The sequence below is a fragment of the Micropterus dolomieu genome, linkage group LG18 (genome assembly GCF_021292245.1).
Source record: "Micropterus dolomieu isolate WLL.071019.BEF.003 ecotype Adirondacks linkage group LG18, ASM2129224v1, whole genome shotgun sequence".
NCBI lineage: Eukaryota > Metazoa > Chordata > Actinopteri > Centrarchiformes > Centrarchidae > Micropterus > Micropterus dolomieu.
The window spans coordinates 29,029,081-29,046,948 of NC_060167.1; the positions used below are offsets into that span (position 1 = coordinate 29,029,081).

Genomic DNA, 17,868 nt, shown 5'->3' on the forward strand with positions numbered 1-17,868 from the left:
CAGAGAAAACTATCAGTATACGTTAAAGGCTTAAAATTTCAGCTGGGAACCTTTGCTGCACATGATCATAACACAAGAGGCTTCCGTCAGAGACCTACATGTGCACCATAACAATTTAGATTTGCACACCGACTCCACTTACCATATAAGGGCACACCTGAGTTCCCGGCCCAAATATCAATTCACACTGTTTATTGACGTTGTATATCCGTCCAGGCAGCTGCTGCGACAGACTGTAAGGCCTAGAAACGGGCTCATCGAGCAAGCACTCACCATATCCTGTGCTATTAAGAAATAAAAATAAAACGACTTAAAGGAAAAAAGGGGAAAACAAGAGACACAAACAGACAGAAAACACACTCAGTACACCCGGAGAGGTCATTTTTACCTGTACATACACAAAACAGCTTTCTCAGTGTCTTGACAGATATCTGTTTATATTCAGTCAGCTATACGTAGTAAGTGTTGGTGATATCTGGAGGTGGGGGATGCAGGGAGAACTTTGGATAGTTATGGGTATGGAATACCAGATACTATCCCATTACTCTTTACTAGAGTAGGAGTTCCCTGGTCTTTCTCAGTGGGGTGAGGAGCCTTTGGAAGAGAGGAGACCAGAGGCTGCAACAGACCTAATAAACGATGACAGTTTATTTGCGTTTAAGCCTAAAAATATGTCTGTTGCTGCCAAAAGTGGGGGAAACTGCATATAGTATGAATACACAGCACTCTGTGTGTGTTTATGTGTTTAAGAAACATACTTCTGAAATCTCTGAGATTCAGTTTCATAAATACAGCATCTTTAAGAGGATATTTGGCCAGAGCTCAGTTAAAGTGTAGTTATTTTTACTGGACTTTACTACTTTGCATATCCTATTTCATTTCAGGCTGTTTGAGTTGTTCAGAGGTTTTCTTCCTTAACAGCAGAAAAACATAATCTACATGATCTAATCCCCATGCATGTTTGGAACAAAAAAAGAGAATGACATACTCGAGGAACTCGGTGATGTACTTCCTGCTACACTTAGACCACATCCAAGGGTTTGTGTTGTAGTTAAGTGTGGGAGCCATCACATGTTGCTGAATCTTGACTCCGTCCTCCTTGCACTTGTTACTGTCGTCATGAGGCATGTTGAACCTGGCAGAGTAAACAGAAAAACAAGTCCAGGTATTATAAAAAATATTATAGTAACAAGGGAAGTACAGCGAACCGAAAGATTTCTTTCTTTCCCTTATCTAGTAATAGATCTGTTACCTGTAGTTTATGTCACACAGAACTGTAAGACCACTGTTGGCTGAGATAAATGTGACAACAGCCAGTATTATGGTGATGAATGCTTCTAAATTGCTTCTAAATTGCTTCTGGCTGGGACTTTTTAAAAAGTGCTTCTCAAAGCAACAAAGACAAGACTCCAATTAAAAAATTGTTTTTCTTTGCGCTTCAGTGAGTTTCATTTGTTCCGCCACATGTTATAAATCTAAACATTGATTCTGTATTTCCGCTGTCATTGTGTTATTGTTTTTTGGGAAACCCATTCACAGGTTGCAGTTGAAAATAATGCATTTGTATTTCTTATCTGTGGGGAGAAACCAGCACAACATTGAATGCTTTAAATGACATGAATACTGGGCAACGGACATAGCAGAAAAAATGTAGATGTGAAAATCAGAGCAGTGAGAAACATTCCAGCTCCTGCATTGCGAACAATAAGATCCTGGTTGGTGGTAGACAGGTACAGCACCACACTGCTCGCAGCCGGCCCTCTGAGCTACTCAGCTCCCCACCTGACAGGTACCATATAACACTGAGCTCTGGGGCTAAGCTGCCGTCAAGTATGTTGTCACCACTTGAGGCGGATAAACGTGGAATTAAACAATCCCACCTTTTGTTTGGTGGTGAGAAGGAGCATTTGTTGGAGATGGTCTGTAACAGTCTCCACTGTAGAAAGCTAACCCCCTCCCTTCCCCTCCCCAAGCTCTGTCTGACTCAGGACTTTGGACAATGCAGAGTCTGCTGAAGGCTAGTGGTCAATAACCAATGTTTTTCCCTTAAATTCTGAGAATCCAATTTGCAGACTCGCACACTCTTTTATCTTCCCTCTCAAGATGAAAGTCGGGTAAAAATTAAAAGATGTGATCAGAAACACACAAAAAGAATCAGAAAATACTTGGAAACCAAAAGGAATGTACGGCTGTTGTGTCCAAATATGCAAGATTCCTTGATCTCCATCTGCTGGTCAGGCATGTGGGGATTCCTAGAAAGACTTTTGAAGCTCTACCAATGCCTCACTGCAGCCAAAATGTTCACAAACTACGAGTGATGACAGTACTTGAGGTGAATAGTCAGTGATGTGCTTACACATGACCAAGTTCATGGGCGATGGTGAATGCAGTGCTAAGTCCGTTGTCCTCGCTGATGCTGCAGCTCCTGTACGGATCACACACCGTCCCCAACTCTGCAAGTCCTTGAAAACAAGAAAAGAAGAGGCTCACTTTAGTTTTAACAACCTTCAGTAACAACCTTTATAATTTGCCATCATGATCATACCATCATGAACATGTGACGTACAGATGTAGTTTATAGTAGTAAATCCACTTACCTAAGGTATCACACTTGTCCCTTGCTCTGCAGATGTCCTGCCTGTGGTGCAGACACACATAATAGGTCATGGTCAAGGGCACAGAAGAACATTCCCCCCAACCTTCAGGGGATCCTCCTTATTTAGGTTGATTTATAAACTGCAATTCCATTCATCATGAATCTGGATCCCATTTGATGCAACTGATTCTCCATATACTTATTACAATGTTATTTGGTTGTTCGAAAGCCCTAAAAACCTGTTCAAAGCATATACTGTATGCAGCAAGGAACTTGATCATTTGGTCATTGTCTTGCACCTGGTGATTAGGATGGCAGTGTCGTGATGGGAATGGTGGTTATCATCCAGGATGTTCTGGCTCTGCTGCCAAATGCAGAAGTTCTTTAAAGTGGTCTGTGCATTAAATGAAATGACTGGACCATCCTGAGAATTGAGAAATAACCAAAGGTATCATTTCATTGATAAGTATGTACACCACATACTTGCTGAAAGGCTGAAAGTATGGAGATCGAAGCGGTCTTACCAGCTCGTTGTTTATTATGACTAACTTTACAATCACAATGTTAATCAGGTTGCCAATGCTGGGGTCTTTGTAGATGGAAGACACCTGAATGAGGGAAACAAAACATAAACTCAAAACACATTTTGAAGACTAGTTTTAATATTAGGATCAGTAGGTTACAATATTTTATTTAATGTAACCCAGCTGAAATTTGACACAGTATATTTACTGGTAACTCTATCGTGGACTGCCTTCCTGCAGTTTCAGGCAAGTACAGCGGAATTTAGTTGATTGGAAGATCAAGTTGATAATAGCCTGAGCCCCTGTGGAGAAGGCAGCCCTTGCCAAAAACAGAATATAGGTCATCTTAGCCTCCCCCCTGAGGTCTGTCGGCCCCAGGCGCCTGCAGAAGTTTGTATTTGAAGTGCCCGAGAGTATGCGGCCTATGTGACATACCTGAGCTTATTTTTAACATTCATCAAAGCTGTCAGGCAGGCTCTACCTCAAGCTGCCCTCTCTTCCCCCTGGCCGTTTGAAAGTGGTGTTTACCCCTGCCCTATGCTGCCCTTTTCCCTCCCACGGCCCTCCTCTGAAGGCTGGCTGACTGACTTGCAGCACGAACAGCACAGCAGAACAGGTACATACATTTGGTGCACATGTGTAGCTGCTTTCTGTCCATATATATAATATAAGTATACAGACGCATAAACACACTTGCTTTTCTCAGCCAAACACCTCCACTGACCAAACATTCTCTGCTAGAAGCAATGAAGCCATGTGACAGAGCAGAACTTACTATGGACATCAATGTGAGTATGTAGTGCTGTAGGTTGCTGCCATGATGCTCCACCATTTTGCTGTCGGCCACCAGCATGACTTCAACAAAGCGCGGGTAGGAGAGGAAGCGCTTTGATCTCCTGTGAGGTCCTGAGTCACCACTGCTATCATTTGATGGTCTAGCGCTAGCACTGCCGCTCTCTGATCTGAGCAAAGCATCTCTGGCCAGGCCGGCACTCAGTGACGCCACATCATTGAATATACCAGCACCTACCACAGGGGCTGCATCGGGCACAGTGGTCACCCCAGCTACTGGCCTTCTCTTAAGCTTGTGTCTCTTATGTCTGTGTTTGTGTCCTATAGAGAGAAGTCAGAAGGAATGGAGCATGTGTAAATATACAAAGATGGAGGGATGACGGGAAACACATTCGGTTAGAGAAACAGACAACGTATGAATCAAAGTTTGTTGTGACAATTTGTACAATATAGCTGAACTTGTGGTCTTTAAAGGTGGAGATACATGAGGTGAGTTGGCTGCCTGGAAGTGGGTTTTGTTCAACTATGTTGCTGCTTATTGTTGCTCAAAGAGTGGGTTGACAAATGAACACTGCCTGGAAGGCCTTTTATTTCTCTCTCCCTCCTTTTTCAGGAGAGGGGAGAGAGAAGGGCAAAGAGTTCAGGCTAGGTAAACCTGGCACCCAGCCATAAGGAAAACTGGAGCACAAACTGCCGGCAGACACACCAAAAGAAGGCAGTTCAAAAACTGGGCATCAAAACGTCTCAACACTGAGAGGAATTAAGTCTGATTTTAATCATGACATGGCAACAAAACTGCTGAGTGCCAGTCTTTTTTTTTGTTTTCTCATCACATGCAGATCACCCTTTCTGGACCACCAGCAATGCGTCACCACCTAAACACACACTAACAGTGAGCTGGACAATACCACATTAGTGGATCTACTTTCAGTATACATTATTTATGTCTCTGATCAAAAAACTTCAAGACTTACAAGGTAACAATGGAACTTTGTTGTAAGGATGAATCAGTCTTGGCCAAAATGGCTTTTAGTCAAATGTATGTTCCTTCAGGCTATGATATCACTCTCTTTCTCTCTCTCTCTCTCTCTCTCTCACACACACACACACACACACACACACAAATATTTTGGTACAGAGTGAAACCAAATATCTGCACAAAGAAAAAATATTTATTTTTAAGATTTATTTTCTTAGTTGTGATTATTTGACAGTTTCAAGTTGGCATGACTTTGCTATTATACAATTTACACTGCATGTGCATGGCAGTGGGTCTACCCAACTTTCTTATCAAAGAGGCAGAGGAAGTGCAAGAGTCAACAGGAAGTTCAGCCAGTAAACTGAGATGGGATGATACAAGAGTGAACTTCCAAATGAGTTTTCCTGTGTGAGAGTTGGAAAGCTTCCACACTACTGTAATGTAGCTGCAGGCGATGCACTGTGCAGGCTGTGACATGATATGTGACCCGAGATAGTTTCACACCATATATCACTTTAATCCCGTCTTCTATTTGGAGCCGACTAATGGAAAAAATGTCCAAATCACATAGTGCCATTCTATTACCATATTACAATTATAAACAAAACAATTGAATGGTTAACAATTTAATATTATTTAATCAATTATAATATTTCCTTTTAAGACTTCATTATTTTTATTTTCCATTTTTCTGTAATTTTACAGTAATAAAATCTGGCATCCTTTCAAAACCTTCATCCATATCCAGACACACTCAAAGGTTTTTCTTGTTTTAACTAGATAAGCTACATATGATTCTACAGTACCATGCAATGATTAGTGTAATAGATTAGTTGCTATTACATAATCAGTTCCTGTGATAGTGGAGACTTTGGGGGTAGTGCAATGATTACTGCTTACATGTGTGGGAACCAAATTAAAGGTAACATAATGCATGCACATACAAAGAGTAATTTCTCTACTCGCAAGCCACGTGTATGCCATGAAAACACTTGCAAGAACTTACATGCACAGGAACCAACCACATACACATATATCCCCTGGGAAGTCCCTCCATAGATGCAACAGTGTGCAGTTTAGTTAGAAAGAGAACACTTAGTGACGGTTCAACTGGAGCAGATATTTAAAGAAGATGATTGGCTAGAGCACCTCAGTGTCGCACAGTATTTGCATGCATGTATACCATCATGCAATACACCATACCTGAAGTGTCACATGCTGAGTTCTCCTCAGATGTCTGTTGTTTCTTGGGTGGGCTCTTCTTGTATACAATATGAGGTTTTGTGTGTTCCTCTTCATAGTGTTCTCCTTGATAGCTGTGTAGGGGTTCCACAAAATACTCCCCTTCTGGAGACCTGAAAGTGCCAAGCTGGATAGCAGAAAAAATGCATAGTAGTTAGTCTCCATCCATTCATCCATTTTCTGTAAATGAATATTCCTTTACAGTAACAACATAACATGGGGAGGACTTGCAAAATCTACACAGACAGGACCAAGGGGAATATATAGTTTAAAAAAAATTGTAAATCAGTGAGCCGCCATACCACTCTAATGAAAACATTTATAGCAAGCTACAGTGGAATGTGGCTAATTTACCATTCATTAGAGAAAATAAGCAATGCCAACACCCGAGGGCTTTGATAAAATTATGAAATAAGTGAATTTGCATGCATGTAAGAATGGTACCAAAACAGCAGAAAAAAGGATAATAGTGCCTGTGATGCTTATCAGGAAAACAGTGAGACTGTATGTTCTTGGCAAGCATGCTGAAAGCCTTGTTATATGTATTTCACATGGCACGTTTAATGTGACTGGCTAACTTGGAGGTCTGTGACTTTCCAGATAAGGTACATGCCAACCCAAGCACATTTCACTTGTTGCTCATTGTTTGTGGAGAATCATCATGGTCAGCCGTGGGGGCTGACAAAAGTTGAGCACAATTATTTTTGGCACAAATCATATTTATAATCCCTGGTAATAAAGTATGACAAAAAATGATCATTAGAAAAACATTAAATTCTCCTGCATGTGCAAACATTTGCAGCAGGGTGGGCTGTTCTTCAGCAAGGGGGCACAGGAAGATGCTTCCTGCTTACATTTCCTTGAAGAAGACACTATTCCCATTATTGGGCTTGGAGCTGCACTTTGATTGACCTGGAGAGTTGGCAACGCAAAAGAGAATCTCCCTGTATTATTTTAGGATGTGCAGAAATAAAATGCAATTGCGGCCCTCAGCAGCATTGTGCTGTATTTTAGAATAAATGTGCCCTCGGAGAACTTGAATAAATAAGACGATATGCTCCATAAACGTCAGCTCAACTCCCTAAAGCTTTCTGCAGAGCAGAGCGTTCAGAGCGCTTTTTATTTGATGTCATTGTCATTCGGTCAGAAATTTACCCCTTACTCACATCTGTCACGTCGCTGTGGCTTTCTATGGATAAACTCGGAGTGCACTTTTGCTCACTACAAAACGCATGCTTCAGCAAGCCTGGGAGTGGGACCAATTTGTCGTGACGTCAGTACCACCCGTACTCCCGCTGTACGAGCGTGCGTAAAGACGTCACCGACAACAGGGAGAGCAGGGAGAGAGGCATGGAAGTAAGATTTAGAGTAGACCGTTCATTAAACTTGACTTTAGCCAGTGTACTGGGGAGACTCGCAAGTCAGAAAAGCTGTTAGCTATTTTGAATTATTTAATCAGTGGAAGCACACTACAACAGGATCCTTGCACAAAAAAAGCGTTAACAAATCATGCAGTCTCAAAATTATTTTTCTGAAAATTGTTTTCAAAATCAATTTCAGCCTCACTTACTTGTGAACAAAATATTTACACAATGTTTTATTCTTTACTGAGATAAGCGTATTATTGTATTCTTTCCTAAATACAAACGTGTTTAAAAGCGCAATATGTATGGCTGGTTACGAGAGTTGCACGGATGGGCTATAAAACGCAGGTGGCGCGCACTTTGTGCAAATGTTCATGATATAAAAATGTTGCTAAGGTAATGGTGAAGCAGATTTTCAAGTCCTGTGTAAGCAACACTTTCCCCTAAATATCCATGGAGGAAAAGTAAAACACCCGGTGGTAAAGTCATCACATGCACGGCGAGACTAAACGTGCGTAAAAACTCACCAGTCCGGAGCACAAACTGATGACCGCGGCATGTTCTGCTTGTGCATTTACATGTCCCTTATAGAAGCAGTGCCTTAACTCCGTGTCCTCCTCCTCCTCTACCTCTGCATCTGTTGCAAAATCCGTTATGTTATCTCCTCGGGGTACTCCAAGTACTGTCACGCTGTAGAGAGGTGCGATAAATCCCGAATCCAGCGTGAGGTTGAGGTGATAATTCTGTCCGAAAGCAGATATCCTGTAGTGGATATTTGGCGAGGCCCAGTGATCCGTACTATTGCCGGTGCTCTCGTCCAAACTTCGTCTTTTCCTCTTGAAGTGCACACTGGTTGGAAACTTGTCACCGGCTTCATTCACTCGCAGCGGTGTTACAATCTCATAAGCGCCGATCTCCTCTTTTACTGTGGAATAAAGGCAGAGGAATGACAATGCAATTAAGGATTCAGTAGCAGCCCAATAGCATCGGTACAAATCAAAGAGCCCAGATGTGTTAATCGATAGATTATGATTTACAAAGTAATGTCTTCTTTCTTGAAAAAAATGTTGTTTTACGGCACTGCAAGGAAATGAATGATAGCCAGCCAGTGGAGTTTAGGTACTAGAAAGCGCTGCAAGTCATGTGCTTGGCTGAATTCAAAACTCATTCATTCTCTGCCCCCGTGTTAGAAAATAACTCAATGAGGGGGGAATGCGGGGTTGTCAGAGCGGCATACTTTACCTGTGCTTGAATTCAAAAGTAATCTCCCCGTAGATGCAACAACATTTAAGAAATCAGGGAATAGTAGGAACCCCAAGCCCCAGAAGAGCACATGCATGATTGTCCACGTTCAGAGGAAAGCGGCAGCCTGTATTCCTGTAGTAATACTGTATTCCTCCAGTCACTCCGGGCTTTCCGCCTCCGGTCCGCCTGCCACATCCAATTTTATTATCCTCGACTCTTGAGTAGATGATCTCTCGCCGGTGAAGTACACTGCTGGGACGTGAGCGCTTCGCGGATTCCCTGGCAAACATGCATACTGCAGAGAGGGGTGGGCTGCTCAAACAGTCAACTGCGATGGGCTCCGCTGCAAGCCTGTACACCAGCTTTCTCCCCAGCTAGGGGCGGGATCAGCCAGACAAGGTACACTTGTGCTACAGTGAAGCCACTCCCGTTATATACTGTAGTGACAACAGTGGTCCACTTTGGATGATGTGATATCATCATTGACTGGGTTGTTCACAAGTCTATTTGGGTTATTTTATAATTCTAAGTTAAGACCAGCCTATATAGGGTCCATACTGATGGCCCCCAGTAACCATAAAGTGCCCGATTAACTAATTTAATTTGTATGCAGTTCAATTGTATGCAAGTTCTTATATAAACTAACATAGGTACATACTTTCAATAACCTCAGGTTATAGAGGGGCGGGCTTTTAGCACAGTGTGCAGAGCAGATCAGTGACCATGGCAGTTAGATCGGCCCATATAGAAAATGCCTTCCCTGGGGCCACAAGCGAGATAATCCGGGCATGGCTGTATACTTAGAAGTTCAAGGGATCACAGAGTGACAAAATGCAAACTGGCAAACAGCGTAGCCATATACATTAGTGATCTGAGGTCTTAAGTAGGTGCAGGAAAAGGTATTGTGTAGGGATAATGGTAATAGTTTTATGAGCTATATTCTCCTCAGCAGAACAATGCTGCAGGCTGTATGGAAGCCTTTGTTATGTGGAGGATCAAAGTGTGGGCTATGCAGTCTGTCTCTTGTCCCATTCATGTAAAAAAGCCCATAGCTACAGACAGAACACATAAGTTGTTCTGCTAACTTTTAAAATATATTTTAAATCGGCATGTGCACTAGAGCCAGGCTGATAAATTGTCTATTAACATGGCAGCTACTGTATATCAGTATCATTGTCTATGTTGGCCGATAAGTAAAAGGAGAGAAATGCCAGAAATATGTTTGTGGTAGTTTAGAAACACACAATCACATAGTTTGTCCTTCAGAGACCTCTTAGAAGTGTATTTTTCAACTGCAAAATGTCCCCTCGCTAGATATGGTGCTAACAGTTATTTAAAAAATAATGTAATATGTATATAAAATATCAGATTTTTGAAATTTCTAACTACTAATATCCACCATTCATACACCAAGGCACAATGGAAATATGACTTGCCTAATGGAGTTATGTCCTAAAATATTAGGCCTTTTTTATAGCAGACAATTAGACCTTAAGACATAATCACTGTGACACCCACTGAAAACAACAGTCAATTCCAGGTGGACAACTGGCATTTGAATCGCAGAGATATGTAAATGCTAATTTGCTGATTTTGGACTAGACACCTTCTTACATGACATTTCATACTTCTTGACCACTTAGTTAAAAGATGACAACATTAGTCCAATTCTGTCATAGCACTGAGATGTTGGGAGAGCTTTCCACTCTTTTAAATTGTTAGGAGTTTATTTCCTCATTCGTGTTAAAACATGCAATAAAGGTTAAACTGGACAATTTTAGGACTGACCAAGCAGGAAGCTTCCAGTCAGCAATCTGTGGGGAATGCGGAAATCCCTTAAACCTGCATTCTATCACACGGCCAGCAGGGGGCAACTCTTCTGGTTGCAAAAAATGTACGGTTCCATTAGAAATAATGGTAAAATAACCCTACTTCTCAGCTGATTTATTACCTCAGTAAACACTTTGACTTGAGTTTATGGTCTCAGTCGCTAGTTTCAAGTATTCTTCAACACAGCATCATGTTCATTTAGTAAATTATGGTCCCATTTAGAGGAAAATAGACCAGGAAGCATAGTATGCTTCAGGGCGGGATTATCTATGATTGACATGGCGTTACCATGGCGACCTGTCAATCAGGCTAAAGTGACTCGTACCCACAGCACTATGTAAATTTAACCAGGGCTGTTGAAAAAGCGTATTGGAGTTGGCCGTTTTCTTTCTCTGGTGAGTTCATTTAGTTTTAAGTTTTTCGCTAGACAAAATAATCAGCCCTGTTAAAATGACAGTTAACTTGAATTACAGATGCACCTAGCTAAGCAAGCTAGCTAGCTCCACACACGGCCGTTAGCTCCACCATCTTATCCAAATATGGTCACGTCCGGTCCCGCTGGTTGCAAAATATCAACATGGTGGCGCCCTATCGGCCAAACTCAAGGCTTCAAAACGGCAGTCGACAAACCAACGGGTGACATCATGATGACTACGTCCACTTCTTATATCCTGTCTATGGGACTGACATAGCTACTTAGCCACAAGCAACATGGCATACAGACACAGTGGAGACAAACGGTTAGAAAGTCGCAAGTAACTGCAGCATTGCCTAGCAACTTTAAAGTTAAAGACAACTTAGATCTGATAACATTATGTATCAGAGATTACAAACATTTCAGTCACTCAATTGTTACCGAAAGAAGGAAATAATAACTCACCAGAATGTAGGCAGTTAGAGTCTTAGTTACTTATAAGGAGAAAAAAACATTGTAAAAACTTGTGTACAGAAATGACTAATGACTTACTCTGACAGGAAAGAGGTGAGCGAGTCCATGGATGGGTGAGTTCCATTGACGTACCAACTGATGTTAAATCAAAGATTGCATGGGAGTTTTTCACTTTCTGACTGAAATGCTGTTCAGCAGTATTGTGGTCAGTGCTGTCACTACTGCCCTGAAGCTACATTGCAACAGTCTATGCTCCTACATCAGCACTACATATCTGTATACTGCAACTCATTTTGTAGCTTTGGTTTTAGACAAACACTTCAATAATTGAAGTGTCCTGCTCAGTGTGTCAGATGTTCAGTTACTCCTCTGCCTCTTTTAGTGGTAATGGTATGTGTAACAAGTGTAGTTATTTTGTAACGTAGACATGGAGGCGAGGCTCAGTGATTTAGAAGTCTGGCTCCCCACCATGATAGATCAGTCTTTAGCTACTGTAGCTAGCCAGCCCCCGGTAGTCGGTGCGGACCGACCCACAAGAATCTGTGCTGGGACAAATCCTGTTCACTTTATATATGCTTCCTTTAGGCAATATTATCAGGAAACACTCTATAAACCTTCATTTTTATGCAGATGATACTCAGTTATATTTATTGATCAAGCCAGATGAAACTAATCAGATATAGTTACTCTGGGTGGCATCACCCTGGCCTCCAGCACCACTGTGAGGAATCTCAGAGTTATCTTTTATCAGGACATCCTTTAACTCTCACATTAAACAAATTTCAAGGACCGCCTACGTAACGTTGCAAAAATCAGGAACATCCTGTATAAAAATGATGCAGAACAACTAGTCCATGTATTTGTTACTTCAAGGCTGGATTACTGCAATTCCTTATTATCAGGCTGCTCGAAAAAGTCAATTAAGACTCTTAGCTAATTCAGAATGCAGCACGTGTTCTGACAGGAACCAGGAAAAAAGATTATATTTCTCCTGTCTTAGCTTCTCTGCATTGGCTTCATATAAAATCCAGAATAGAATTTAAAATCCTTCTGCTCACCTACAAAGCTCTTAATGGTCAGGCACCATCTTATCTTAAAGAGCTCATAGTACCTTACTACCCCACCAGAGCACTGCGCTCCCAGAATGCAGGGTTACTTGTGGTTCCTAGAGTCTCCAAAAGTAAAATGGGAGCCAAAGCGTTCAGCTATCAAGCTCCTCTCCTGTGGAACCAGGTTTCACTTTGGGTTTGGGAGGCAGACACCATCTCCACATTTAAGAGTAGACTTTCCTCTTTGATAAAGCTTATAGTTATGGCTGGCTCAGGTGAGTCCTGAACCATCCCTTAGTTATGCTGCCATAGGCCTAGACTTCTGGTTGACTTCCAATGATGCACTGAGCTCCACGCTCCTCCTCTTTCTCTCCTCCTATCTCTTTCTACAGTGTTTCTAGCTCTGGAGCTGTAGAGTCTGAATCTGTGGTTGTGAGTTACCTGCTGCCCCTGTGTTCCTGTTCGACACCCTCTGCTACAATTATTATTACCTATTGTTATTATTATTATTTTTTTTTTTTTTTATTATTATCATTAACATTACTATAGCTATCTGTACCATTATACATTCAGTCTGTATCAACATTACCTTTACTGTCTGTACCTCTGTGTGTATATTGTGTAGGTTGCTCTCCCCTACCCCCACCCCCATCCCTCTCTCCCTCTTTATGTCTCTCTCTCTCTGTCTCTCTCTCTCACTCCCTCACCCCCAACCGATCAAGGCAGATGGCCACCCACCCTGAGCAATGGTTCCGCTCAATGTTTCTGCCTCTTTAAAGGAAGTTTTTCCTTGCCTCTGTCGTCTAGTGCTTGCTCGTGGTGGGAATTGTTGGGTTTCTGTAAATAATATCCCAGAGTACGGTCTACACCTGCTCATTTATTAAAGCGCTGTGATATAACTGTTGTTGTTATTTGGTGCTTTATAAATAAATTTGAATTGAATTGAATTAATTGTTCTACTCAAACACAACTGAAACATATACTGGATGAGTGGACAATGCATTTTGGCTGGTTGAATGAGATGAACTTACACAGACATATTTGAAGTGTTATACTAACATAGTACAAGGCAGCAGGTTGCTAAATGTTTATCATCAACCACACTGCAATAAGAGGGTTCAAATCTGTTTTCCCATACATGTCTGAGCAGTGTAAACTCAGATAGACTGCTGGTAGTGATAAAATGTGAATGAATTAATGTACTGTTAACACATTAAGAGCACGCCATGGTAAACACACATGATGAGTCTTATCTTGGAGATAAGACTGGACCTGTTCCCAAACTCACTGTCAAGTAACAAGAAAACATTGCTTACTGAGGGTAGTCTTGTTCTTATCTTAATGATAGCAGTAGCACATAACCAAAACATACTGTATTTCACAATCAGAACATTGGTGACTGAAAGTAACCAAGTTTGACACATAATACATCAACCATAATACATTATCTAAGGATAAGTGTTCTGATCCTATACATCATAGGATTTAGACTTAGGATTTGTTATTAAGGTTATTGTTTTTCCAGAAACAAGTGGAACTGATCTCACCCCCACAGCTGTGAGGACTACAACTAAATGACGTGCAGTGCAAAAGCAGCATCTCTGTCCTGAGTTCACAACTGACTCAATTGGCTTCCATGTTGTTGCTCCACTCACGGCCACATCACTGCAGGCATCTATAGATGTTTCCCGCCTCCAACGAGACCTTATGTGATGATAAATGCTAACAGCTGGCATAGGACTTTACAGCTCATTTACTGTGTACACTTAACACGCACCACCATTAACGAGACTTGGATTTGCAGGTGCATACCCAAAACAAAAGCCTCATATGAAATGCCTGCGGTATCCGAAACTATAAAGAGAGGATGCTGTTTTCCCACTGAGCATAAAACAGGCCAAAAAGCTCTGTTGCCTCTGTCATTATGGTCATTATATGTGTAGGCCTGTGGTGTTGCAAAGGGTCATACTCATTTTTCAGAAAGAACATCATTTCAATAAATTTCACACCAAGTCTTGCAATCGTGACTTTTGCTGTTCACAAAACCAACATCAGCAACTAAACATCCACGGGCCACCCTGTATTTTGCGGCAGTTAGCACTTATTTTCCAGCATGATGGAGGTAATTTGGTATGATCTTAGGGGTCACTTAAATGTTAGCATTTGAGATTAGGAGTTATAATGAGTTACACACACTTAAGGTCCTCAGAGTAGCCTACATAGTCACTTAGAAGAACTCCCAAATCTACTAACCTTTGCACAGGAGCTGATTTTCTTTCTTCCTATGTTCTTCTCGTTATTTGGAAATTTGTCCTCAGGGTACAACCTTAAACTTCAACATGGGCAGCTGTACAGACAAACCCCTTTAAATACAACCTTTCATTCACAATTAGTCCCTTTTCCCAGAACTCTCCATAAAACATTTTTTACAGCACAGGGGTCAAAGGTAAGAGAAAACAGAAATAATTGCCCTTAGGCAGTGTTTTGATGTGCAGAAACTACAACTTTAAGTGGACCGTTAATGCTTTAATGTGTTGTCATAGTCACTGTATAGTTGATAGACACCCTTCAATTCAACTAAGAAAAAATAAATCAGGTTTCTCAATGAATGGCAATTTGACTCCATGAAGTCAGTGCCGACATGTGGCGCTGAGAATGCTTTAAACTGGGGCGACCATCTTCAGTGAACTGACCCTTTTCCGTGTTTCTCAATGGAGCTGTCATTACAGCTGTGAGAGTGTGAGAGTGTGAGAGTGTGTGTGTGTGTGTGTGGTGTGTGTGTGTGTGTGTTCGTTCTCAATGGATGGTCATTGAGGTCATCAGAGTCACCCTTCCTGAGTTGTGCGCAGGCAGCATCATTCAGCTCAGCTATCAGCAGTGCAAACTTCACTTCCTCTCCAGATCAGATAATAGGGAGCGGAAAGCTTGAATGAAGTAGCCAAGCCTGGCCTGGGATTTCAAAGAGATACACTTTAATTGTGGAGCTTTCAAACTCTTGTTTTACTCTGTTTCTCCCTCAGCCCGCAGACTTTCTTGGCCCGGTGAACTTGTCTTCATTACAAGGCAATACCCATGTGTGGTGAATTGGAAAGCCAGCAAATGGTACAGACCATTTAGCCACATGAAGCCAGTTGTTTTGTGGTGTTGTAAAACACATGATGAAGAGTAAATGATGGATAAATGATTGGCTCTGCTTTGAGCTAAATGCTAATGTCAGCTCACTAACATGCTCACAATGAATGTTAACATGCTGATGTTGAGCAGGTTTAATGTTTACCATGTTCCCTATCGTATTGTAGTGTGTTATCAATCTAATATTAGCTAATTAGCACTGACCAAAAAATATGTGGTAATGTCATAAGTTGTGCAGCTTTACTGTCATAAAACAAAGTATTGGAATTAAAATTTTGACCTGATCATTGAATGAAAAGTTAAGGAATTGCCAGTCATTACAATTCATTCTGACATTAATTTGTGCACCAAATGTCACAGTAATCTATCCAAAAGTTGTTGCATTTTCACACAAAACCACAAATGTCAACCTCAGAGGAAAAATCAGATCACCAAAGTCAGGAGGGTGCATCCCCTGGGGACCATGGATGTCAACATTTCATGGGAATCATCTAGTAGTTGGTGAGATATTTCAGTCTGGACCAAAGTGGTAGACCAAAAGACCAGTGTTACCATCCATAAAGCAAATGCCGATAGCATAGCTAAAAAGACAGAGAAATGGTCTTGTTATGTATACTGTAACTCTACTATGCCATGTGCTTTGTCACGCCATTAATAATGTCAGGTTTACAGTTAACAAATATATATTAACAGCATTTGTTCTCTGCACTGCAGCACTGTTGCAAGTTGAACGGTTGATCTGTCTGCATTTTAATATTGCACACTGATCAGCATTATTTTGTAGAATAATTTTCTGTCAGTGCTATGAAGATGTTCCCTTATCTGTTGCCACTTGCAAAAACCGGCATTCCACTGTACATGCGGGGTCCGACAGCCTTGTGTGGAGCAAAATGCTGGACCCCCCTAGTAAAGGGCTGAGGGTCAGAATCAGTTTAAGGTTAGGATAAAGGTTAAAGTTAGACATGTATTGTGATAAAGGTAAAGGTTTGGTTAAGGGGCTAGGGAATGCATTATGTCAATGATGGGTCCCCACAAAGATAGTGACACAAAGGTGTGTGTGTGTGTGTGTGTGTGTGCGCGCTCGTGCGTGCGTGCGTGCGAGTGAGTGTGCGCGCTCGTGCGTGCGTGCGTGTGTGTGTGAGTGTGCGCGCTCGTGCGTGCGTGCGTGCGAGTGAGTGTGCGCGCTCGTGCGTGTGCGTGTGTGTGTGTGTGTGTGTGTGTGTGTGTGTGTGTGTGTGTGTGTGTGTGTGTGTGTGTGTGTGTGTGTGTGTGTGTGTGTGTGCACAAAATAGTGTCACTGTAACGAGTGAGTCCTGCAGCAAATGTTTCCCAGGGAGTCACAGAGTGATTTCTGTGGCTGTACACTTACTACGTCTTTCAGCATGGGACCACTTGGACTTCCAGCAGTAATTGGGTAAACATCCAGAGACGCTGAGACACATGGTTTCCTTAGACCTGCAGGCATACACGTACAACCATACACAAACAGACAGTTGGGCACATATGTTCAGAACTCAAGCTATGTCACATGCCCTCTGACTTTAAATTGGAGAGGCAGACAGCAGGCTCTGAGAGCTTTACTAGGAAAGGAGGGAGGGGAGGTGATTCTGTAAATGGGCTTTTAAGATGGTCCTGTGCAAGTTTACGTTGGGTGAGAGCTGGGTGAAAACAACACTCAACATCTGAAGTGCAATTAGGGCTTTGGAGAACCTTTCACAGACCACAAGATAGGGTTCTGGACTTTGCCCAAGTAGTACAGCAGCTGTCAGTAGGTCCCTCCAACATCAGAATGCTTCCCAGATTTTCTGGCTCTCTGTGGAATGGCAACAATAGACTTCATGCCAGAGACCAAATTAATCAGACCCCAGATAGAAGAGAGGAGGAGGAAGAAGTCATCCAAGGTGTAGTGTAGTGTAGCCTGGATACCAGTGTGACATAATGAATGCCACACACTAAGGGGACCCACACTCTGTGGCCCTATGAGTTCCAAAAAGCTCTCAGTGCTTCCATGAATTCCTTTGTTTACTGTAGACTAGGCTAAGAGACTTATTCTCCCTCCACTTAAACATAAAATTATAACAATGAGTGAAGGTCATGGGCTGCAGTTGGTAGGGTTGGGTGGGTGGGTGGGGGATCCCAGTCTGACTCACCTTGATAATGATATTGTATGGTAGCAATCTTGTTTCTCAGGGTTCTGATGTCATCAGCTTGCAGTCTGACCCTAGC

The 17,868-nt window shown here is 42.0% G+C and overlaps 1 protein-coding gene across 7 annotated transcripts in view; it reads right to left on the reverse strand.

Moving 5' to 3' along the window:
• Positions 1–17,868, reverse strand: part of adamts9 (ADAM metallopeptidase with thrombospondin type 1 motif, 9) — a 53,974-nt gene that overhangs the window by 35,445 nt on the left and 661 nt on the right. For 2 of the 7 annotated variants that reach the window (XM_046075128.1, XM_046075127.1), the window contains exons 1-10: positions 8,740–9,742; positions 8,025–8,422; positions 6,095–6,260; positions 3,896–4,233; positions 3,121–3,204; positions 2,896–3,020; positions 2,598–2,638; positions 2,357–2,462; positions 989–1,135; positions 143–284 (exon numbers count right to left, since the gene is read on the reverse strand). In XM_046075128.1, the coding sequence (XP_045931084.1) occupies positions 143–284; positions 989–1,135; positions 2,357–2,462; positions 2,598–2,638; positions 2,896–3,020; positions 3,121–3,204; positions 3,896–4,233; positions 6,095–6,260; positions 8,025–8,422; positions 8,740–8,836 (1,644 nt within the window). In that variant the 5' untranslated portion in view covers positions 8,837–9,742. Of the gene's footprint in view, positions 1–142; positions 285–988; positions 1,136–2,356; positions 2,463–2,597; positions 2,639–2,895; positions 3,021–3,120; positions 3,205–3,895; positions 4,234–6,094; positions 6,261–7,299; positions 7,361–8,024; positions 8,423–8,739; positions 9,743–11,539; positions 11,646–17,011; positions 17,098–17,363; positions 17,437–17,868 lie in introns of those variants that run through there. The other 5 variants (XM_046075129.1, XM_046075131.1, XM_046075130.1 and 2 more) reach the window with 5 other exon arrangements.